The following is a 24,271-nucleotide window of genomic DNA, read 5'->3' as shown; positions in this document are numbered from 1 at the left end:
CAATAATAAATAAACGTTAAAAAAAAAAATAAAACAAAATTACATGTAGGGACGACTGATCTACAAAAATTAGTACGTGCAAGACAAACTTTTTGTACACTTGGAGGAATTATTTTCTTCCTGTTTGAGTTACACTTTGGTAAGAGAATTACTATTTCTAACCTCATGAAAGAAATGAAACATTCTAAATTTAATTATACTAAACATGGCTAAGATACTTCAATTAGAAATGACAGATAATACTCTGTGTCCCAACTCAAGAGAGTTTGAGCATTCCTGATTCCTTCTAGGAGTTGCTCATCTCAAATAGGTGATAACATAATCTTCATTATGCTTTGGGAGACTCGCTGAATTCAATTAATTAGCTGTGCTTTTTAAGGCTTAACCCACATTTGTGCAGGTAGTTCTTTAATTAAACAAGAAAAGCATCCCATCTTCCAGAAGTAGATGAAGGCTGCAGTTCTCTAAAAGGTGCTGTCAGTAGATTACATTGTTAGAAAACTAACTTTCCCTCAACAGAAACAAGTCATCTCCTTAAAACTGAAAATAGTATTATAATTCCTGGAGTTGGTAATTACTTATTAGGGGCTTGGCTACTAAATTTTAAAATATACTAAAACAGCTACACATATTCGTTTGTTTTCTGGGGGCTTGCATGAAAATGAAAATGTAGATGACGTATTTCTATGGACAAACCTTCAGTCTGAATTTCACTTCACTTGAAATAAATTAATTTACAAACCAACGTCTCAGAGTAGATAAATACCACTGCACAAATTTGTCCAGGTCAAACTTAAGAAGGACAATAAAAGACGTTTAGAATAAATGTTCTATATTCTTCTCGCAATAAAGTTTCTTTTTTGTGTCTTGGAATCTAGTCATGAAGATAAGCAGAGCAGCTACACCAGAGACCATAGGAAGTCATGATACAGCTGAGTTTCAAACGCAAACTGAAGCCAACACCAGGTGGCCCACCGTGTGCACATATTTGTATAGGTTTATGTATGGGTGCATATATATTTATGTACAAAAATGAATATTCCACCCACTTTCCCCTATAAATAGGAGCACACACAGGATTTATAGTCATTAATTAGCTCCAAATTGGACAGAAAGATCTCCCTCCTGTAAGTATGGCTTCTGTATAGGCACCTCTGGTGTCACTTGGGATCTATGAAAAGAAGATGGCGGGCTGGATGTCAATCTTCTTGAAACATTTTACTTGGGGATTATTTTTTCTTTTTGAGATGTAATTCATATAATATACATTCATCTTTTTAAAATGCACAATTCAGTGGTTTTGGTATATTCAGAAAGCTGTATGACCATCACCACTCGCCTAATTCCAGAAGATTTTTGTGTTTAGGGGTTCTAAAATTTAAACTTACACCAACATAATTCATCTCTTTCTTTGTGGTTGAGATTTCAGTGTTAGATTCAGGTGTGTTTGGTGACATAACATGAAAATGTAGATATCTGCATATGCCATAAAAATAGACACAAAACACATATTTGGACACAGCCAGAATGTGACCTCCTCATTGTTGAGTCTTTAATCCCATCTCTGGCTTCCACGCAAGAGCCTTTTTTGTTTGCCGAGAGAAACAGCATCAAACTGAAAAATCTCTCAGAATATTTTATTGTATGTATGACATTTATGGGCCCTTAAAAAAAAGTGACACAACTTTCCTAACTCCCTTGCCATAGAGTAAGCTAGGGGGTAGACGTGGCATTTTAAGCAATATGGATCTTCATGGGTGAGGAGGGGTTGTTAGTGAGCTGGCAGGTAGGACTTCTGGCTGGATGCCCATAATGATGCTTCTAAATTATTCTTTAGAATTTACACAACACTAGGTTCCCAGCCCAAGATCTATGAATTATAAAGTGCTCATGCCGGGGACACAGATCTTATTCTTGACTGGACTAAAGTCAGAAGATGCTAAGTGGTATTTCCTAGAACACTTTCCTACTTTCAGGTAATTTTCACTAGCTTCTTAACTGCCTATCTGAAAGAACAAATCTGTTAATGGTTGGAAACTATGTTGTTAACTGTCACCTTGAAAATGTGATTATAGTTTGAGGACTATAACTTTATCAAGTATATCGCCAATATAAATGTTTAGCTATTATTAAAGGGGTATAGAAATATTAGATGTACTGACAAGCTATTACAATAATACAAAATAAATAGCTATAGAGGGTATCTGCTATGTGTACAAAGAACAGGCCATAACACTCAAAGTTAAAAGTAGTATCTGTTTTCAAAGCAAAAACAAAAAGTTTAATTTCACTTTGGTCCCTCAGTAAAACTGGCCCACACTAACGGTCTTAATGTGTGATAAGTACTTTTTAAAACATAATAAGCCTTGTGCCGTTTGTATAGATCTACTCTGACACAAAAAGGATTAAAGAAGCAATACCAAGTTCAGCCCCAGACGGATTTTAAATATATAACTTGAGTCTTTCATTTTCCTCTCTTCTATTTTAAAGCATTCTTCCCAGATTTTATTTGATGGCAACTAAGAAAATTAGAATGATACAAGCAGTAGGAGGGCTTCGTTTTGGATCCTTAAGAATATTTTATAATTACTGCTTCAAGCCTTTTTAAAGCAGCATGCTACATGAGCTACGTGAAAACTGGTTTTATTGGGAGGTGGTGGTGGTGGGAATTAGCTGCAAACTGTATTCTGTGAGCACCTGAAGTGTTAACAGTTATCTGCCACAGCAGTACGGGGGAATCTTATTATCACTCCTGTAGCCAGTTCGAGAAACAAGGAGAGAGACGTCAGGTTATGGGGCAGCAATACTACTTGGGAGAAATGTGAAATAGGGAAGTGGGGGACTGGAGGAACAGACCCCCAAAGGGGCTATGACTCTAGTCACAGCTGGGTTGGCCTAGTGAGGCTAATAACAACCATTTATCGAACACCAACCATGTGCTAGGTACTTGAGACACAAAATCCCTCATCTTTACAAGTCATTCAAGGAAATGCCTAAGCTACATGCTTTACAGAGGAGGAAGAAGTTCACTAACAGCCCAAGCTGCTGAACAACAGGGTAGATATCGAAACCCCTAATGTGGATTCCAAATCCTACGATGGTGTTTTTGTTTTTTGAAAGCCAGGATTTGAACTCAGGCCTGACCACAAAATCCACATACTGCTGCCGCCACACCCCACTCCGAGCCCCCCACCCCCGCGCTATTCAGTTCAGCAGCGAGGACAAGCCGTTCTGTGACTACAGCGGCCCATGTGTTTCCGACCACATAAAGGCAACCGGAGTCACAGAGGTACAAGTCACCCTGTTGTGGGCGATCTGACAATGCGACCCCGGTATATTATTTGGTAGGCTATTCTGGCATTGGTGATGCTCTGTGTGAAAATGCAATATTCTCTAATCCTAATGTCACTGACATGCAGAGGGAGGGAACCATTATGCACCTGTAGGAATCTGAGGAATTAAAAACATGTTCAAGGGACAATAATATTACAGTTGGAAAAAATAAGTTCAAAATCAGTGTTTCCCCAACACTGCATCATGGGAACAGTGCTGCTAATTACCACTGAAGAGATGGATCTCTGTGAATGGCCCCGTGGAAAATAAAATACTACAGTTAACTAAGATATTAAATTGAAATCACTCTGATTCTGAAACTGCATACTGTAGTGAAATGTCACTTGTTTCTCATAAATTTGTAGAAATAAATGTTGCAACAAACACCAATACTGTGCTCCATTAACCTTTGTGGGTTTTATTTTTCCTTCCAAATGAGTTTGTATTTTTAACATTTGCCACAGACAGAGGAAAGTCTGAAACATTCTGGTGCCAGTCTTGGAACAGTTCACCTTCTAACAGTCTTTGTGGATGTGACCACGCACAGCTAAAACAGTACTTTGCCATTTTCCTTTTTTTCTCATTTTTGAAAGTAGTCGATAGCCACTTTCTTTCTTTTTCCCCTCTCTTTCTCTCAGCTTCTTATGAAGACTCCCAGTATAAATGCAACAGGTGGAGTTTCCTACAAATATACAAACTGAAAGAAAAGAAATATTATGGTTGGCTACTCAAGAGTTTCCTGAAATGAAAACATACCTGGACATTTATCATGGTCAGAGAGCATCTAAGTCAATCAAAAGGGAGCAGAGGACACTGAACTTGCCACACTTACTGCGACCTTAGGGTGCAGAAGGCACTTTGCTCTGACGGGTGACCCCTGCCGCCCATACCTTGTATCTATCCATCGGGTCTTCTTGTTGCAGCTGACTCTCTCGCATTGTCTGATATTCTTTCTCATATTTCTTCAGTTTCTTGGTCGGTACCTGCAGGGATTAGAGAAAAAGCACGTTAGACAAGGCGATTCTTTAGGAAAACATTTTCTGATGTGTTTCCCACTTAAGTCTCTGGCATTCTAATGGAGCACACCCAACTCAAAGGAGAGGGGGAAGAAGTCTAGACTCTAGAGCAAGAATCTGCAACCTTTTTCTGTAAAGGTCCAGATAGTGTATTTTAGGCTTGGTGGGCCACATAGTCTAGGTCACGGCTTCCCTACTCTGTTGTTACTGCACAAAAAGCTGCCACAAGTGACACATAAACAAATCAGAGTGGCTGTATTCCAACAACACTTTATTTACAAACATGGGCTACAGTCCGTCCATTTCTGTTCTGCAATATTGTTAACGTCACAACTTTTCTTGTAAATGTATTTAACAGTGCTATTAACTCTAAAGACTTTTAAGTAACATTCATTCATAGCCTTCTACCAGGTTAAAAATGAAAATTATTTTATAAAAATAAAAAAACTGAGCAACAAAAACATATTTAAATAGTCAATATACCATCCAGCGAGAAAGAAGATTCTAAAGTTTGTCACTGAAAACTCCCAAGAAATAACAGAATCATTGTGCTGTAATAAGATAATAGAAAATCATCTAAACGACTCATCTATTTCTTGCTACAATTGTGTCATCTTTAAAAGACAGTAGTCTGTTTACTGGAAAAAGACTAGATCTTACAGAATCTTCAAATTCTAAAAATAAACAAATAAACTTAACATAGTATAAAGGTCATAGAATTTGGCACTAGATGGATCAAAGTCTGAATGCCTACCTTTTTTTTTTATTATTAACTATGAAACCTCTTGGCAAACAGGTACTTAACCTCTCTTAGCCTGAATTTCTTCATCTGTAATATGCCAGGCAAATACATTTCTCCTTCAAAATGTCTGTCAGGAGAATTAAATGCTGTAACACAGGCAAAGTATCTAAAATATTGTGTGGTTCCTGGATATTTATTATTATTATTATTATTTTTAATGTTTATTTATTTTTGAGAGAGACAGAGACAGAGTGTGAGTAGGGGCAGGGCAGGGACAGAGAGAGAGGGAGACATAGAATCCGAAGCGGGCTCCAGGCTCTGCACTGTCAGCACAGAGCCCGATGGGGGCTTAAACTCACGAACCATGAGATCATGACCTGGGCCGAAGTCAGATGCTTAACTGACTGAGCTACCCAGGTGCCCCAGTTCCTGGATATTTTTTAAACGTTTTTTTAAAGTATTCAATAAAATTAACGTATTATAACCTCTTATATTCCATATAACAGATTAAGTCTACTTTTAGGCTTTCCTTGAACAATCAAAATGATAGAATTCCTTTCAACATCAAAATCTTTATTCAATGTTTAGGTCTTCAAGTAAGTGACTTGAGAGGAAGAAAAGGTTTGCCTAATTTTTTTTAAAGATAACAAATGTGTTATTTTTCTAGATTCTTAGGAACTTGAAGGCAGGGATGTGCGTTGATGCTCCTCAGTAACTGTCATGACACCTACTTAAGTCACTGTGTCATGATACCCATTTAAGACATTGGCCCAGACGAGGTTCTCTCAATAGAGCGTTTCTCGTCAAGTTCAAAATATGGTATTTAAAAAACATGTAATTAGTGTGTGAGAATCTGGCCAGAGAATGTGTTAAATACAAAGCAGAGACGCCATGTGTCCTGCCCCATCTTACTCTAACTCTTCTGTTCCATCCAGGAGCACTCTGAAATACTGGAATTACCTGCTTCTTACCACACCTGGGAAGTTGCACAAACTCAGTCCAAATTTGAGACAGTGGATTGTCATAATTCAACAACCACATGATGACAACATTCATCTGGCTGATGGGGGAATATCTCCCCAGTCGGGCAAGAAGTAAGGACGTTTTTCAGGGTGTCACTGAATCGCAAAACCACTGCTGGCAAGTGTCAGGAGAAACGGATTTTGTCTTACTCCATCTCCAGAGACCTTCAACAGTCCACCCGACCAACCAGAGTGCAAAAGAGAGGGAAGCACCACCTGCCGGCCGTGTGGCCTCAAGCGCATCAGACAAACCAGGAAAACATACATGGTCGTGTGCCAACAAAACAGCAGCAACATGATTTTTTTCTTGACTTTAATAGGGAGCCTCCATTTCCTCTAGGTTTCTTTCCCCTGTGTGTTATTAATCATACACTCCAAAACCCAAAACCAGCCTCTTAAAATGAACTGGCAAATCTCCAGCACTGGTAGCCCTGGAGTCGAGGCAAAAGGGAAGAAGAAGGTCTCAGAGCTTCAAGCAGGGACAGGTGTTTTGGGCATTCCCGGGAGCAGGCTCAAGGGGAGAAGGGAGTTCTGTAAGGAGGGTGCTTCCTCCCTCGGCCATTTACCTTCAAGATGGGAAGTAAGTCAGGATTTCTGCAACTGAACAGCAGTCCTATGTGGAAGTATTTCCCAGCCGGTTCTACGATGGATCCAGTCACCAATGACTGGATGACACATTGTAAGCGTGCTTCAAAGAGCATTTCTTCTAAAACCATATTTCTCAAATTCCAAGTGCTACAGAATTTTTTTTCACGTAAAAAAGTATCCCTTTAAAAGTCAATCTTGCTACTTATGTTAAAAGGTTCATTTCAATGTGAAATTTTTTTAAAAATGCATTAAACACCCTCAATAATCTCATCCTTGCCCATCTGGCTGAGATTCTAAGATATTTGGCTTCATCGAGTTCAGGGAAACAGAGCAGGTTCCCAGAACAATATGTTGCTAGGAAACCTTCCAAGCTTATTTATCTTGTGCTGCGGGGTGATACTGAGCATCCACCTGTGATTGGCACAAAATGAAAGAGGAGTGGGGGCAGGAGGAAGGTGAGCTGATATGAAACTGTTATTTACGAGATAATCAAAGAACACAGCCTGTCACAGTTTTTTCAAACTGCATTTCAGGACAAAATTGATTTTATTTTAGGGAATATAATATTGAGCTTGAAGGTTTTCTTAGCAGAGAAAGGAATAAATACCTCCTTAATATGTAGTTTTAATTAAAAGAACAGAAAGTCATCAAGAATTACCAGAACTGAAACAACTTATTATCTCAAGAGTAGTAGAGGTATCTTTCCCCTTGTTAAATGTTTTTAACATAAGTGTGCACTTGAAGAATCATCAATCCTTTTAAGTTTTTGAGTTTATTTATTTATTTTGAGAGAGAGAGTGAGGGAGAGAGAGACAGAGGGAGAAAGAGAGAATCCCACGCAGGCTCTGCACTGTCAGCACACAGCCCGATGTGGGGCTCGAACCCACAAACCGTGAGATCACGACCTGGGCCGAAGTCAGACACTTAACTGACTAAGCCACCCAGGCACTCCGAATCACCAATCCTTTTAAATGTCTACCTAATTTGGGAGACTTCTTTCACCAACTGTTCATCTTCTACCTAATACTCCCTCCCTCTATTTGGCTAAGTTCAGGAAATGTCCTCCAAAAATCCACAATTGTTTGATAAGAGCAATGATAAAAGTATTCACCAGTTCAAAATGGTGTTTATTAAAAACAAACAACCTTCGAATAGAAAAACCCTGGCAAGACAATCTCTCACAAGTATGACAGCGATCATTGAAATAATCAGCCAAGGCCTGACATTTTGGACTTAACAACTAAATTTGGGGAAGCAAGCATTTAAAACAGAACCCTTGTTTTAATCTTATGAATAGTACATGACATTTAGATATATTTCATGATATATTTAACCCTGACATTTAAATTTATAACATAACCATTTACATAGAATTAGGAATTTGGATGTGGAAGGACCTTTGGAGACCGTCTGGCTGGTATAATCCCCACCTTCAGGATGAAGAAAGTGAAGCCATGTGGCTGAGAAGGCTGGACAGACCCAGCTGGTTGTGGCAGAGCAACTGGGATCTGGGCGGGTCTCCCGTCTCTCTGGCCTATAGTCTCTTCTGGTATTGGGCTGTCAGGGGAAGTGTATTTCCCAAACTTTAGTCATTTGAATGCCATTTTCATTATTTTTGCCATGTCCAAGCACATTTTCTACTATGTTTTCCTTAAATCAACTAATTTCCTTACATAAATTTATTTTACAAGAAAAATATTTTGGAAGCAAGAGTCAATATAGACAACTATGATAGACAAAAAAAAAAAAAAAAAAAATGGCCTCCCAAAGAAGTCTGTACCCTGATCCCCAGAACCTAGGAATATGCTACCTTAACATGGCAAAATGGATTTTGTAGATGTAATTGAGGTCAAGGATCTTGGCTTGGGGAAATTATCTTGGACTTTCTGGATGGACTGAATGGAATCGTACAAAGTCATTAAATGAGGAGAACTTTTCCAGACTTCAATCAGAGGAGATGTGACTATTGCAGAAAAGCCAAAGAAATTCAATATTGCTGGCTTTGAAGATGGAGGAAGAGGTCCCTGAGTGAAGGAATGGGGGCCTCTGGAAGCCTCTGGAAGCTAGAAAAGGCAAAGACAGCCTTCAGAAAGGACTGCAGCGCCTTTGACACCTTGATCTTAGCCTAGTGAGACCCTGTCAGACTTCTACAGAACTGTAAAATCATAAGTTTGTGCTCTTTAAAGTCTCTAAATTAGGTGACAGTAGGAGACCAATACAACATATTATAAGTTGTAACCACTATCGACTGAGCTACCACGTGTTTATAAACAAAACTCAGTTGAAAGTTTTTATTTACACTTTCGCTGAAAGCAAGATAAAAACTTCCCTGCCCCCTTCATTTTATAACCATTTGCAAATTATGTCAACATAAAATAAACCATATACTGTTAGCTCCTGTGTTACAAGTATCAGAATAGCAGTAAGCAAAAGATAAAAACTCCACCCCAGACCAGTGTGTAGACTCATTCAGTCCTTTCCTGCCTTCTCCTGCTCACCACTGATGGCAACTAGTTGTGGTATTTCTTAAATCTCAGATTTTGCTAAGGATCTGTACAATGCCTGCTGATATTTCCTATTACATTTTATCATATTCCGTTTTTTAAATGCCTGTTCAAACCTTCTAAAATGATTTCATGAACAGCAGTTTGAAGGACATGCACTAAATCAAGGGGCCTTTTTCATCTCTTCCCCTGACGATCACACTAAATCACTGGAGAGGCTTTATTAACTCCTGTCCTGGTCACCAATGCAGTCACCTGCCATTTACTGATAAAAATGGGTTCTATTCAGCTGTTATCGGGAAATATACAGAAAAGAGCTTTATGAACTTAAGGGAAAGGGGGTGGTAAGGGAATGGTGGGGGAGTGCTCCATGGTGACCTTCAATAACCAGGAAGAAGAAAATACAATAGTTACTAATTTGCTTTATTCTTTCAATGTTCATCATGCTGGCCTCAGTTAGAGATGTAGGAGAGGAAGACTAAAGAATATGTTCAACTTTCTTTTCCCATGCTCTCCCTCTTCTTTTCATCTAAAGCATATATATTTTTTAAGTGCTTATTTATTCATTTTGACAGAGAAAGAGTGTGAGTAGGGGAGGGGCAGACAGAGAGGGAGGGAGAGAGAGGATCCCAGGCAGGCTCTGCACCATCAGCCCGACTTGGGGCTCAATCTCACAAACAATGAAATCATGACCTGAGCTGAAATCAAGAGTCAGACACTTAGCCGACTGTGCCACCCAGGCACCCCCTAAAGCATATATTTCTTATTTTTATGTATGACTCTAATAGAATTAAAATATGTGCATATATATATAGATTTATAATTTTTTGTTGTATGTCAATTAATTTAATTTTTTTAAAGTTTATTTATTTTGAGAAAGAGAGAGAGAGAGTGTGTGTATGTGAGTGGGAGCGGGACAGAGAGAGAGAGGGAAAGAGAGAGATTCCCAAGCAGGCTCTGCACCGTCAGCACTGAGCCTGATGCAGGGCTCAAACTCATGAACCATGAGATCATGACCTGAGCCGAAACCAAGAATTTGACACTTAACTGACTGAGCCACCCAGGTGACCCATATATCAACTAGTTTTAGATGGACTTGCCTTAATAATCTTTATCTCACTAATCACACTTAGCTGGGCTATTGCCTTATCTTTACTTTTATTACATTATTTTGAGTACTCCTTATTAATACTTAAATTTCACGTGCATTAGTCATTTTTTTGAAAAATTTTAATAATATTTTAAAAGCTTATTTATTTTGAGAGAAAAATAGCATGAGTGGTAGAAGGGCAGAGAGAAAGGGAGAGAATCTTAAGCAGGCCCCATGCCCAGTGTGGAGCCCAATGCAGGGCTCAATCCCACAAACCAGGAGATCATGACCTGAGTTGAAATCAAGAGAGTCACTTAACCAACTGAGCCACCCAGGCACCCCAATTTTTTTTAATGTTTATTTCTGAGAGAGAGAGAAAAAGAGTGAGCAAGCTGGGAGGGGCAGAAAGAGAGGGAGATAGAGACTCCCAAGCAGGCTCCACACTATCAGCACAGCCTGACGCGGGGCTCAAACCCACAAACCATTAGATCATGACCTGAGCCAAAGACAGGCACTCAACCGATTGAGCCACCCAGGTGCCCCAACATTAGTTATTTTTAATAAAACATACTTCTTCTCTTACACACATGATCTTGTTGGATCTCCTAATTATCAAATGTGCTCTTTATACATTAAGGAGTTTAGGAGTCCTAAAACAACACAGATCTTAAAGTCTGAATTGTAAATAATGGAATAATAGAACTTTTCTTTTCAATGTTTTATTTATTTTTGAGACAGAGTGAGACAGAGCATGAACGGGGGAGGGTCAGAGAGACAGGGAGACACAGAATCGGAAGCAGGCTCCAGGCTCTGAGCTGTCAGCACAGAGCCCGACGCGGGGCTCGAACCCACGAACTGTGAGATCATGACCTGAGGCGGAGTTGGCCACTCAACTGATTGAGCCACCCAGGCGCCCCACTAGAACTCTTAAGTAACAAACTTGAAGCACACCCATCACATTAACCTAAGGGAAACTCACACACAGAAAAGAGGAAAGAGACACAACACAGCAGATTGTATGTGTGGAGAATTTTCAACCTGGTCTACACTCTGCAAGGTACATGGCATGGTTTCTGGCACAGGCTGATCTTATGTAATTGTGCATCAGTTTTGTGAAAAGTTGATTCCCAATTTAAGTAGAGAAAAGAATCTAGGAGCTACTAGGGTTTCTCGAGGTAGGAGTACTATTGTCATTTTGGGTGGAAAGATTTTGGGTTGTATTAGATTCCACTTCCCGTTTCTGAGCCCTGAGTGTCCTTGGCCCACTTATGATGTCACCTATCAAATGCTGGTAGTGCCCTCCAGTCATTGTTACAATTAGGATGTCCAATACAGCTTTCCGAACAGGGAGGGGAGGACACTGGGTAATGGGAGGCACAAAGGGTAGACACTTGAGAAAAAGTGGGTTTTGTGCTGAAGGGCTCTGACTGTGCTTCGGGAAAGCCAAGGGGAGGCCTGGGCTGGCATTCGAGGTAGTCAGCGCTGCATTCGTACATTCTGACGTCTGCATCCTTCCGCGCTGTTTTTGATCGGCAGTAACCGGCATTCAGAGAAACATGGAGTGTCTGCATGTCAAAGAATTCCCTAACGTTTTTAAAGCTATAATTTAGAAAATTATATATTTAAGCCTCTCAACAACTCTGTGAGGTATTATTTAGATTTTACAAATAAGGGAATTGAAGAGAGGTAACTTTCCCAAGATCAAACAACTGGTAAACAGAGAGTCAGAGCGGGGATCCAGGCCACCATCTACCTCCAGTTTCTGCCCTCTTCAACCACTTTGCTCTACTGCCTGGGACCAATGAAGGCAAAGCTCCTCAAGAAGCTGACAGTCTTGGTGCACCTGGGTGGCTCAGTCGGTTAAGCATCCGACTCTGGGTCATGATCTCACAGTTCGTGGGTTCGAGCCCCCCATGGGGCTCTGTGCTGACAGCTCAGAGCCTGGAGCCTGTTTCAGATTCTGTGTCTCCCTCTCTCTCTCTCTCTGCCCCTCCCCAGCTCGTGCTCTCTCTCTCTCAAAAATAAATAAACATCAAAAAAAAAAAAAAGCTGAAAGTCTTGATGTAGTGCCAAGTAAGTGTCTAATTACCATATAGTTTTACAAGTGCAATAAAAGGCATATAAGTACATATGTTCATAAAAGATACAAGGGTGATCAAGAAGAAATTCTTTTGGGGGGAGGGGAAGGCACACTCCAGTGAGGAGGATTTTCATTATGACTGGTTTATGTAAGCTTTCCTGACCAATTAAAAAATAGCATTTCCCCTGTGCTAAATTTTAACAATGGGCTAGTCACTTGTCAGATGTATTATTCAAAGCTTGATGAATCTGCTTCTCTATTTCAAAGATGAAAGACACAAAAATATTTATTAATGGATGCAAATACTGGCACAGTAAGCCACTATTTAAATAAAAAGGCTGCTAGGATCTCTTTAATATTTTCCTGGCTGGTCAGGAGTCTGAGTGCCTAAAAATCAATAAGCCAAAGGTACTAGAAATTATGTATTACTCTTGCTCACTTCAGATAATTTCTTAGAATGAATATAAATGATCCCATTTAATACATTAATCATTAGAGAGAGAAACAAATAGATAACTATGGTAGCATATTTCTTGGTGACCTGGGGTACAGGGGGCTGAGAATTTCTAATTCAGAGTTAGTTCTGCAAGGACCCGTCAAAATCTGGAGAGAAAGTGGATCAGCGGCGATCAGAATTCTAGCAGTCAGTTTGCAGTGGCCTAAATTCCTGGGAAGAAATAGATGGGAAGGAGTCAAGAGAAGAGGGCCATGTCCTGTGAGGCTTCACTTAATCCTCTTCACAGTGTTCAGCAAATGAAGCTACTTTGAGTCTTGTTGAGCTTTTAAGCACTAGGATGAAGGGGAAACATAGTCAATGACATTTTTACCCCACAGGATTGGTGGGGGGAACCTTCAGAGAACATAAGAGCCTATAAATGATTACTAATTGTATTCTTTGTTTTTTAAAGATTTATTTATTTTTGAGAGACAGATCACAAGGAGGGAAGGGGCAGAAAGAGAGGGGGACAGAAGATCCGCAGCAGGCTCTGTGCTGACTGCAGCAAGCCCGTGCGGGGCTCGAACTCACAAACCGTGAGATCACGACCTGGGCCGAAGTCGGACGCTCAACCGACTGAGCCACCCAGGCGCCCCAATTGTATTATTCGTTTATTAAGGTACAGTTAACAGATAACATATTAGTTTCACATGTACGATATGAGGATTCAAGATCTGTATATACTGCAAAATGATCACAGCAAGTCTAACATTCGTCTCCATACAGTTACAAGAATTACTTTTCTGTGATGAGAACTTGTAAGATCTACTCTCTTAGCAGCTTTCAGATGAGCATTAGAGTATTATTAACTATAGTCACCATGCTGTACATTACATCCCTAGAACTTCTTTATTTTATAACTGGAAGTTCGTACTTTGTGACCCCTTTTACCCATTTCATCCCCCACCTCTGGCAATCTGTATTCTAGGAAGGAATATAATGGTTTAAGGCAGTGGAGACAAGGAAAGTACTTTTCTCTTGTAACTGACAGAGCTCCCAAGGCTTACAGACATCAAACTACGTGGCATTCTTTTCCTGAGTGCCGCACTGCTGTCATCTCGTCTGGCGTGTTCAGCTTTCCAATCACTCAAGTGTAATGGTGCACACACCTGTGACAGGTTCCTGGACTCATTAATGAATAATTGTATGATGTGAGTCACTATCCAACATTCATGGCTCACTCCTGAATGTAGCATGCTCATCAAAGTATCATGAAAGCTTTTGAAATATCCATTTCTAATTTCTTTACTACATTCTCATACAAGCTGCCTGTTCCCAATGTTATAGTAACTTTAAGAAACCGTGACATTTTATTTTTCAGATTTTTTTTCTGTTTACACCCAAATTAGTTAGCATATGGTGCAACAATGATTTCAGGAGTAGATTCCCTAATGTCCCTTACCTATTTAGCCCATCCCCCCTCTCACAACCCCTCCAGCAACCCTCAGTTTGTTCTCCATATTTATGAGTCTCTTCTGTTTTGTCCCCCTCCCTGTTTTTATATTATTTTTGTTTCCCTTCCCTTATGTTCATCTGTTTTGTCTCTGAAAGTCCTCATGAGTGAAGTCATAGGATTTTTGTCTTTCTCTAATTTCACTTAGCATAATACCCTCCAGTTCCATCCACGTAGTTGCAAATGGCAAGATTTCATTCTTTTTGGTTGCCGAGGAATACTCCATTGTATATATACCACATCTTCTTTATCCATTCATCCATCGATGGACATTTGGGCTCTTTCCATGCTTTGGCTATTGTTGATAGTGCTGCTATAAACATGGGGGTGCATGTGTCCCTTCAAAACAGCACACCTGTATCCCGTGGATAAATGCCTAGTAGTGCCATTGCTGGGTCGTAGGGTAGTTCTATTTTTATTTTGAGGAATCTCTATACTGTTTTCCAGAGTGGCTGCACCAGCTTGCATTCCCAGAAACCGTGGCATTTTATAGAAAATGCTTGTCTGTTCTTTTTCTTTTTTAAGTTTATTTATTTTGAGAGAGAGAGAGAAAGAAAGAGACAAAGAGTACACAAGCATGAGTGGAAGAGGGGCAGAGAGAGAGGGGTAGAGAGAGAATTCCAAGCAGGCTCCAAGCCACCAGTGCAGAGCCAGACTTGGGGTTCTATCTCACAAACTGTGAGACCATGACCTGAGCCAAAAGCAAGAGTCAGACAACTAACTGACAGCCACCCAGGTACCCCTTGTCTGTTCATTTCTAATTCCTTGTCTCTAGTCCTATGAATCTAATCTTGCATACTATTTTTATGGAACTCCTCGGTCCATAAAAAGCTCGAGCTTTCCTATCAATAGATAATATCCGGAGGTAATTTATTTACTATCATATGTTGACAGCTCTTCTTTTATAGTTTCCAGCCCAGGACTTCTACTGAGCTCAACCTACATATCCAACTGCTAACTTCCCATCATCTTTTGGATATTTCACATAAGAGACATTTAAACTGGACTTCATCACCCACTCTCTACCCCCAACCAGTTCTCCCACTGTTCATCTTCCATCCAGGCGCTTGAGCCAGAAACCCAGCAGTGACCCCTCTCCCACTGAGGATCATGAAATCACTCACTAGATTCTACAGAACATGCCTCCAAATGTCTCCTAGTTTGTCTTCTTCTCTTGAACCTCAATGACACTGCCCTAGTTTAACCTATAACCTCCTCTCATCACTGCAATAACCTCCCAAGTGGTCTCCCTGGATTTGTCCTTGCTCTGCTCCAAACCTATTCCATAGGACAGCCAACCTTTTTTTTTCAGAATGCAAATCTGTTGTCATTCCTCTACCTAAATTTTTCAAATGCTTCCTGTTGCATTTAGGATAAAGAGAGGAATACTTGACATAGCTCTGCTGATCATATAGAATCTGGTCTCTATCTGCTTTTCCCCCTCACTGCCTATGCCTGTATTTTGCAAAAGTGGGGCTCCCATCCCAGGGAGCACATGGAAGTATCTAAGTAGATGCAAAAGGCAATTATTCAAACTTCTAGTTCTGTTTTCTAACCTTATTTTTTTAATTTTTATTTTTTAACCTCATCTTTTAAAAATGTCTACTTTTGTGCCTATTTTATTAAAGTACACATTAATTTATTTAAAAAGTGAAGAGACATATATTGTAAGTATGTGCTTAAATTACTTTTACCAACAGGGTTGCATAATCAAAAGAATTTAGGGGTCACCAGTCTCTGTTCCAGCCACACTGGACTTCTTTTACTTCCTTCTGCACATATTCTGTCCTATCTCAGATTTTTAGGATGCCATTGCTTCTGCTGGGATGGATTCAGCATACTCACCCCAAGATTCTAATTGAAAGGTCTAAGGTATGGTTAGGCACCTCCTATTTTATAAAGCTCAGGCAATTCTGCCATACTGTGTTATCCATTTGAAAACCACTGGATTGGGGCGCCTGGGTGGCTCAGTCAGCTAAGCGTCCGACTTCGGCTCAGGTCACGATCTCACTGTCCGTGGGTTCAAGCCCCGCGTCGGGCTCTGTGCTGACGGCTCAGAGCCTGGAGCCTGTTTCAGATTCTGTGTCTCCCTCTCTCTGACCCTCCCCCGTTCATGCTCTGTCTCTCTCTGTCTCAAAAATAAATAAACGTTAATAAAAAAAAAATTAAAAAAAATATTAAAAAAAAAAAAAAAGAAAACCACTGGATTAAAATATCAAGTGCTAAGGGAATGGGGGACAAGCTACAGAGGCTTTTAATGAACTGGCCTGAGAATATGACCACCAACTTCTAAAGAAATATCCATTCTGTGTTTCAAACAACCAATTTATAAATAAACTTTAGGACAGAATAAATTTGTAAGATTAGGAAGGACTATTTTTAATGTTCTAAAATATTTCAAGAATCTATTACATAAACAGTTTGGCTACAAGGACAAAGTCAAGTTTTGAAAAGGGAAGAACCAGGGGCTCCTGGGTGGCTCAGTCGGTTAAGCGTCTGACTTCGGCTCAGGTCATGATCTCATGGTTTGTGAGTTTGAGCCCTGTGTCAGGCTCTGAGCTTGCCTGGAGCCTGCTTTGGATTCTGTCTCCCTCTCTCTCTGCCCTTCCCTTGCTCATACTCTGTCTCTCTGTCTCTCAAACATAAATGAACATTTTTAAAAAATTAAAAAATAAATAAACAAAAAGAGAAAAACCACGCACTTCAAGAATAAATATGTAAGCAACAGAATTATATGTAAGGTGGTTTAGGGTTGAACAGGCTTACATTTGAAATCCCTCTCTGTTGAATACTATGTAATTTTAGAAGCAAATCATTTAAACCTCTTATTCAGAGCTTCCATCATTTATGTTTTAAAAAGGGGGTAACACAAATCACGCTACTATAACCATCTCCTTTTACTGAGCACAATAATGCATGCCTTGGCCCTGGCCAGAGCACTTGACATAGTTTGTGTTCCCTAAGCCTCACAAAGCCCCAAAATGGGTTAACTGTACCCATTCTACACAATGAGGAAGACTAAGTAATATGAAGAGGGACCATAATAACAAGTGACCCAACAGGTCTTTTGACACCAACGTCAAGCCTTACTTGTCACATGCCTGTCATCTACACCGCCCGTCATGTATCCGGCACACGCAGCTCTCAAATCCAGGGCCTTTGCTAAGCCTCATCAGTAGCCTGCTGCAATGGACCAAGCTAATCAGCTGCAGGATGGTGGAGATACTATTTTATATAAACACCTGACTAGGAGATAATGAACCTAAGACATCTGCCATATTACCTAGCATCAAGTAGGGGAGCTCAGAAAAGTATAAACATCTTCAACCTGAATTTTCTGGACAAGCCAGAAAAAAGAGAAGGTCAAATGGACCCCGGGGTGGTTGAAACAGGAATTTAACTCTGGGAGAAGTCTGCGTAGAATTTCATAAAGTCTCAAGAGGGGGCAGATTGAAATCATATATTTTTCTCCTCTCTCAGCTGTCTGAAAGAAAGTACTGAGGCATAAACCACCCAGGAGATTTACAGCATAAAGCAAATTACCTTAAGGTATTGGAATCAGTCAACACTTAGATGGAACATTTTGGGGAGCCTATAGCTTCATTGAGAATGCCTTTCTTCTCTGTGTATTATTTCTTGTATTTCTTTCTTTCTGTTCCCACTGCTTCACATCCTGATTTGTACAAAAAAATGCCAGGTTCCTTTCTTCACCCACACGCCACAGCTGCAGCTGGTTCACTAGCAACTAGCACTCCTTCTGCTGGATTTTAAATCTATTTTTCTCAGATTCCTTGCACTTGAAGGAGAGAGAAAAAAAGAGACACTTTTGTCCGTTTTTCTTTTAAGTAATAAGAATTCTTATCTCACTATATCCTCAACTTTAGATTGAGTTATAAAAATTCTATTTTTCTCTTTGTGAAAATTAAGAAGCACGCATATGCTAAGTTGGTGTACCATAATGGATGGTGGTATTTGTTTTATTTTGGGGGAAAGTGCTCAACATCCTCTGTAATGTCTCAAGTAAAATTCTACTTCTGAGTAAGGTTTTGGCTGGAGATCGATCACTTAAAATTTTTATTACAGAGTTTAGAAAATAACAGAATGACCATCAAGTGCTAAAACTTAAGACTGGGGGCGCCTGGGTGGCTCAGTCGGTTGAGCGTCCGACTTCAGCTCAGGTCACGATCTCACTGTCCGTGAGTTCGAGCCCCGCGTCGGGCTCTGGGCTGATGGCTCGGAGCCTGGAGCCTGTTTCCGATTCTGTGTCTCCCTCTCTCTCTGCCCCTCCCCCGTTCATGCTCTGTCTCTCTCTGTCTCAAAAATAAATAAACGTTAAAAAAAAAAAATTTAAAACTTAAGACTGTAAGATGGAAGGTAATGTGCTAAATCTGGTTACATGTTGAATGGTGTTGGTCTGAGTCCAGGGAGTAGATTAACCAGATGTAGTCCCAAAACTGGGCCGCAGAAAGCCGACACAGGTATTCATTCAAAGAGAGCTAGTTAAGCTTATTTAAAATTAGACAATGATACAGAGGAGAAGGAATGGTGGGGGAGCCAAGCAGGACACGGTTCTTTATTACCATCAAATGCTACGTTCATTATAATAACACTGACCCTGGCACCACTGAATGCTAAGGAATCTGAAACAGTACTTTTATGTCAGGTTGTCATTGGCAAATGGAACAAAAGTAAATACGTATCTCTTGCTAAAAGTACTCTTAATGGGTGGAAGACCAGGGACATTTATGCTAGAAGACATTTCATTCAAGACTAATATGCTAAGACAATCAGAGTACTTCTGTCTTTAGAAAGATTCAACCTTAATATACCAGGCTGAGAAGGACAAACGGTGGAAAAGAGCGAGAAAGGGGAGCCTTCTCTGTATTCATGTACCTTTAAAGGCAGTAAGGAAATTGGTTAATTGGCATCAGCAGAGTATCAACCTGCACGATTGCACTGCCATTTTTTATACATCCCTTTTTAAGATGGGAAGGAAAACTTATACCTAGTTTGCATTTTTAAAAATCACCCATTCATCCACTCATTCACTCATTCAACAAATACTTCTTGACTCCCTACTGTGTAGCTGGCGCAGCCATCCAGGAACAAATGCACAGTCTGTCCCCTCAAGGAGCTCAGTCTGGTGGGGAGAGAGTCTTTAAAGACATAATCACACGATTTAAGTCGATACTGCACTTACAAAGTGAGGTGGGCACCGTGAGGGAGAAGTCAAGGTGGACAGATAATAATGCACGTGGCTCTAATTTTGCTTGTGTCTCTGAGGAATGACAATTAACCTGAGGAGTAAGTTAGCCAGAGAAGAGTGGGGAGAAAAAGTGCTCCCAGCAGAGGGAACAAGGAGCACAGGATGGGAAGGAGCATGAATGGCCACATAGTCTGCAGGATCAGTACAAAACAAAACCTGAGATTCCTTATGTAAAAAGTGCTAATTTCAAGATGGTAGAGCATTCTCTCTCTCTCTCTTTTTTATGTTTGTTTTTTTATTTTGAGACAGACAGAGAGAGAGAGAGAGAGAGAGAGAGAGAGAGAGAGAGAGAGGAGGGGCAGAGAGAGGGACAGAGAGAATCCCAAGCAGGCTCTGCGTTGCCCGCGTGGCACCCCTTGCGGGGCTCAATCCCACAAATTGCAAGATCATGACCTGAGCTGAAATCACGATTCAGACACTTAACCAACTGAGCCACCCAGCCACCCCAAGATGATAGAGCATTCAACCAAGCGTGGGGGTCTGTGCAACTGCGCAGGCTTCGTGCCCATGAAGCTGGCTCTGGGAAAGAGGGCTGGTTTGAGGGACCAAAGGTCAGGTGAAGCACAGTCGGGACAGAAAAGGCCAGCTGAGGCTGAAAAAGTGTGAGAGGTACACAGGCACCAACCCAAGGAACAGGGCCTCCAGGGACCAACCTCATAGATCAACCTACTCTGTCTCCTTTACAGTTCCCCAAATAGTTATTATTAAAGAGCTATTGTATAAGCCAGGCTGTTATGTAAGCACTCTTCTGGGTGCTAAGAGGAAGACAAAGAAGACAGCCTTTGCTTTTAAGGAGCTTACAAATAATTCTGTAATTTAGGGTAGAATGTGGTAAGTTTCACCTAAGAGTATAAGCACCAGTTTGTGGGAGATTCAAAGCAGGAAGATTATTCACATGAGGTAAACAGACTGAAATTAGCCTTCTTCTTCTGCCTTCAGAGCGATGATTTGGCCATGTCACTATAGAAATAGCACACACATCCAGCGCTTCCTATAAGAGAGGCACCAAACGCTATATGCTTTAGATGTATTAATTTATTTTAGCCCCACATGCATGGGGTAGGTGCTATTATTATCCTCACTTTAAAGAGAAGAAAACACAGACCCAGAGAGATTAAACAACTTACTTGCCCAAGGTCACACAGCTAGCAAGGTGGGGATTCATTCCAATCCCGGCAGCCAAGGTCCAAACCCCTTGCTCTGAACTACTAGACCATACTACCATTTAAGTAACATTGTTTCATTCTGCTTTGCTTTAAAAATCTATGTACTGTACTTAAGCCCCTTGTATTTTTTTCTCCCTGGTCTTCTTCTGTCACTTTACCCTTTTTATCTACTCGGTTAGCCATATATGCTGCCTCAACACTGCCTAAGAGATACACAAGAAAAAGAATTTTCCTAAAGATTTTTCCACCGTTACATCGAGAGTCAGAACTGGCAGGAACAGAAATGATAAATACATTTAGCTCTGAATTTCTGAAAGGAGGTGACACAGTGCTACTTTCCTTTGCTGTTGATGACAGTCCCACACATCTTTGTACTGATCATCAAGCAGAGCAGAGATGGTTGTGGACAGTTACTACTGACTCCCTGAGAACTGTGAACACCTAATTAATAGACTCTGGGAACCCCCAGTTTCCCCACGACCCAATGCTGGGTCTGTTCCTTAAAGAAGTGAGAAGTGCGTGTATATGCTCATTAATTCAACAAACACCTACTTTGTGCAAGACACTAGGTCAAATGCTCTCTGGGATACAAAGATACCTAGGGCACAACCCTTTCATTAAGAAATTCACAACTGGGGAGGCTGCGTGTTTCAGTTGGTTAGGCATCCAACTCTTGATTATGATCTCAATCCTGAGATTCAGACCTGTGTCAGGCTCTGGGCTCCCTGCTCACAGTGTGGAGCCTGCTTTGGATTCTCTCTCTCTCTCTCTCTCTCTCTCTCTCTCAGCCCCTCCCCTACTCTTGCTCTCAGTCTCTCTATTAAAATATAAATAAACAAGTAAGTAAGTAAGTAAAAACACAAAAACTTAAAAAGAAATTCATGACAGAGGAGCCTGGCTGGCTCAGTGGGTAGAGCAACTCTTGGTCTTGTGAGCTGGAGCCCCAGGTTGGGTACAAGGATTACTTAAAATCTTAAAAAAAAAAAAAAAAAAAAAAAAATGAATGAAAGAAAAGAAAAGAAAAGAAAAGAAAAGAAAAGAAAAGAAAAGAAAAGAAAAGAAATTCACAATAAACTTTAAAATTTGATTAATGTCGTAATGGAAATAGAAGACTCGTAGAGGAGAATGTTTTCACAAACTCTCCAGGAAACTTAGGACAGACTTTAGGGAGGAGCTGGCCTGGCCTATAAGCACTGTTCTGGGGGGAGCTTTTGCTAGTGACCATTCTCAAGTGTCAGGATCCTTCTTTTCCTTCCTCCCTCCTTCCTTCCTTCCACTTTTTTTCTTTTTGGGTATCTGTAGTCTCTAAGGATTAGACACAAACAAGACCACCGGTTTCCTCCCCACTCCCTTTTATCCAGCAGGAAGCATCCTTCTTGGGAAAACAAGCCCAGAGGCTGTTCCGAGTCAGCTGCCGTTCTGCAGATGTCAGAGCGCCTGGCTCGCCAGAATCTTACATGCAAAATCCATGCAAGGCTAGAGGGGCTTATACATTATTTCTAGCCAATCCAATTAAAAATTATTTGACATCCTTTATGCTAATTAGAAAACCCTCTAGTGTAGATTTAAATATAAGTGGGATAAATTTACAGTGGTTATCTCCTGATTAGGCTTTTTCCAATGCCAACCAACTAACCCTAGACTGTATTCCCGTATCAGGGTGCTTCAAATATTAAGAGTCCAAAGTGCAGACTAAAACTAACACACATCTTATCACACTGTTGGCTGGAGTATTTTCATGTAAATTGCAGAAAGTAGAAGAAACAGCAGGTAGGACTGTAAGAGGTACAGAGAGGAGCAAGGTGAAGAAAACAACCCAGCTCATTATTGCTTATTTCTTTCCAAGTCCCATAAAGGATGCGGAAGGAAACTGCTGTAAGCAGAGGCATGATGCTAAAAAGCATGGGCCTCCCAACTGTGCCAATAGGCAGTTGTGCCCGCCGGGGGTAGGAGAGGCCCTTGTGTCTGGCATCTGCAGAGCAGGCTGGAGAGAAGGCACTGAAGCCAGATCATCAGGAGATCTAGGTCACCGCCAGTTGAGGAAAGCATGAACCTATTATGGTAGTTGCTAGTTTAGTGACCATATTTTCGGAAAAAAAAAAAATCCGCCACATGGTCTTCACAGATGTTTGTGTCCATTCTGGATGTGAGAAGCAATGTGGAAGACGGAAGAACCTAAAATACTAAAAACGTTTTGGTTGTTTTGGTAGCTTCTAGGGCTTCAAAAACAGAGTATCTGACGTTAGAACTCTCTGGAAAAGTCTTGTCCCAGTAATGGGAAGAAGTCACCGAGGGGTGCTAAAACAAGGGGACAGAAGGATCTCAACTGTGTTGGTTAAGACTGTTCATCTGGAAATGGTATATCTAAGCTAAATTAGAAGGGAGGATGAAGAAAAGGAGAAAGGTGGCAATTGAAAGAATACTTAGAAAGTTCTGAAAACCGTTCAGGACAAAAGGCCTTTGTGAAGGTGACAGTAGGAAACGCACAAGAAGGTCCGTGAGAACCAGGGGAAGAGAAGTCTTTAAAGCAAGTCTTTACAGTCATTTCAGTTAAGCCCAATGATCCCTCCCCTCCTTAAGCTTCTTTAGAATGTGTCTATACCACTCATTTAATAATCACATATGGCGGTAAGGAGCGTTTCCTGGGGTAGGAATTTTCCTGAATAGGATACCTTAAGGCAAAACAAAACAAAAACAAACAAAACCCTTCTTTATTTAAACTTCATATCTCCTTCTTCAACCTAACCCAGAGCTGAATACTTAAAAGACGCCTAAAGCCGATTTGTTCAGTTAAGCATATTCTTAATGTCTCGTGGTTCGAATGGATTTTGTTAATTAGTTAAAATATCAGAATAAAAAAGACAGATGAAGACTATGCCCATATATTTTCTTTGAGTGTGGGTATTACAGGAGGTATGTGATGACACAGGGTTGATGAATGGAGACACACAGAAATCCACTTAACATAGGATATTTTTGTTACCTAAATGAGAAGACTGTGATAACCAATTAAAAATGGCAGTTTTCCTTGATATGTTTGACAGAGCCAATAATTACCTCTGCTCTGTGGGGCAATTTCTGAAATGGTGCATAAGAATGAGACTATTTGGGAGACTTCTTATGCTAGGCGACTGGATGCTCTTCCCTAAATTGAAATTCATTTCTTTAATTGGGGGGTGGGGGAGTAGGAGAAGGATAAGAAAAAAGTAAAAAACATCATGCATAGTGAATGCTTAACACATGGAGATTAGATATACATCTGACAATCATAAAACAATTCTCTAATATCAAACTAACTCTCTAAAAATTAATTGAATCATTTTTAACGCTTAGAGTAGATCAAATGAGAATAAGATGAAATTCGTCTTGGCCACACACAGGTAAAAGGAAAGACCTTAAGATTAGCTTTTTTATATGCCTGTTTAGGGTCCCTCTATTGCTGTTTACACATGAATGACTGCTCTCCAAAGCTTGGAGTAGAGTGGCATTTATGTTCCCATTTCCATGGCAACTGT

General features: G+C 40.4%; 1 protein-coding gene across 13 annotated transcripts in view; it reads right to left on the bottom strand.

Annotated features, from left to right (window-relative positions):
- Positions 1-24,271, bottom strand: part of RABGAP1L (RAB GTPase activating protein 1 like) — a 759,437-nt gene that overhangs the window by 30,359 nt on the left and 704,807 nt on the right. For 11 of the 13 annotated variants that reach the window (XM_042975849.1, XM_042975851.1, XM_042975848.1 and 8 more), the window contains one exon: positions 4,224-4,316. In XM_042975849.1, the coding sequence (XP_042831783.1) occupies positions 4,224-4,316 (93 nt within the window). Of the gene's footprint in view, positions 1-3,726; positions 4,031-4,223; positions 4,317-6,679; positions 7,108-24,271 lie in introns of those variants that run through there. The other 2 variants (XM_042975863.1, XM_042975853.1) reach the window with 2 other exon arrangements.

Source organism: Panthera tigris, chromosome F3 (assembly GCF_018350195.1).
Source record: "Panthera tigris isolate Pti1 chromosome F3, P.tigris_Pti1_mat1.1, whole genome shotgun sequence".
Lineage (NCBI taxonomy): Eukaryota > Metazoa > Chordata > Mammalia > Carnivora > Felidae > Panthera > Panthera tigris.
The sequence above is the reverse complement of the archived record's forward strand: the minus strand, read 5'-3'. Positions and strand labels throughout refer to the sequence as shown.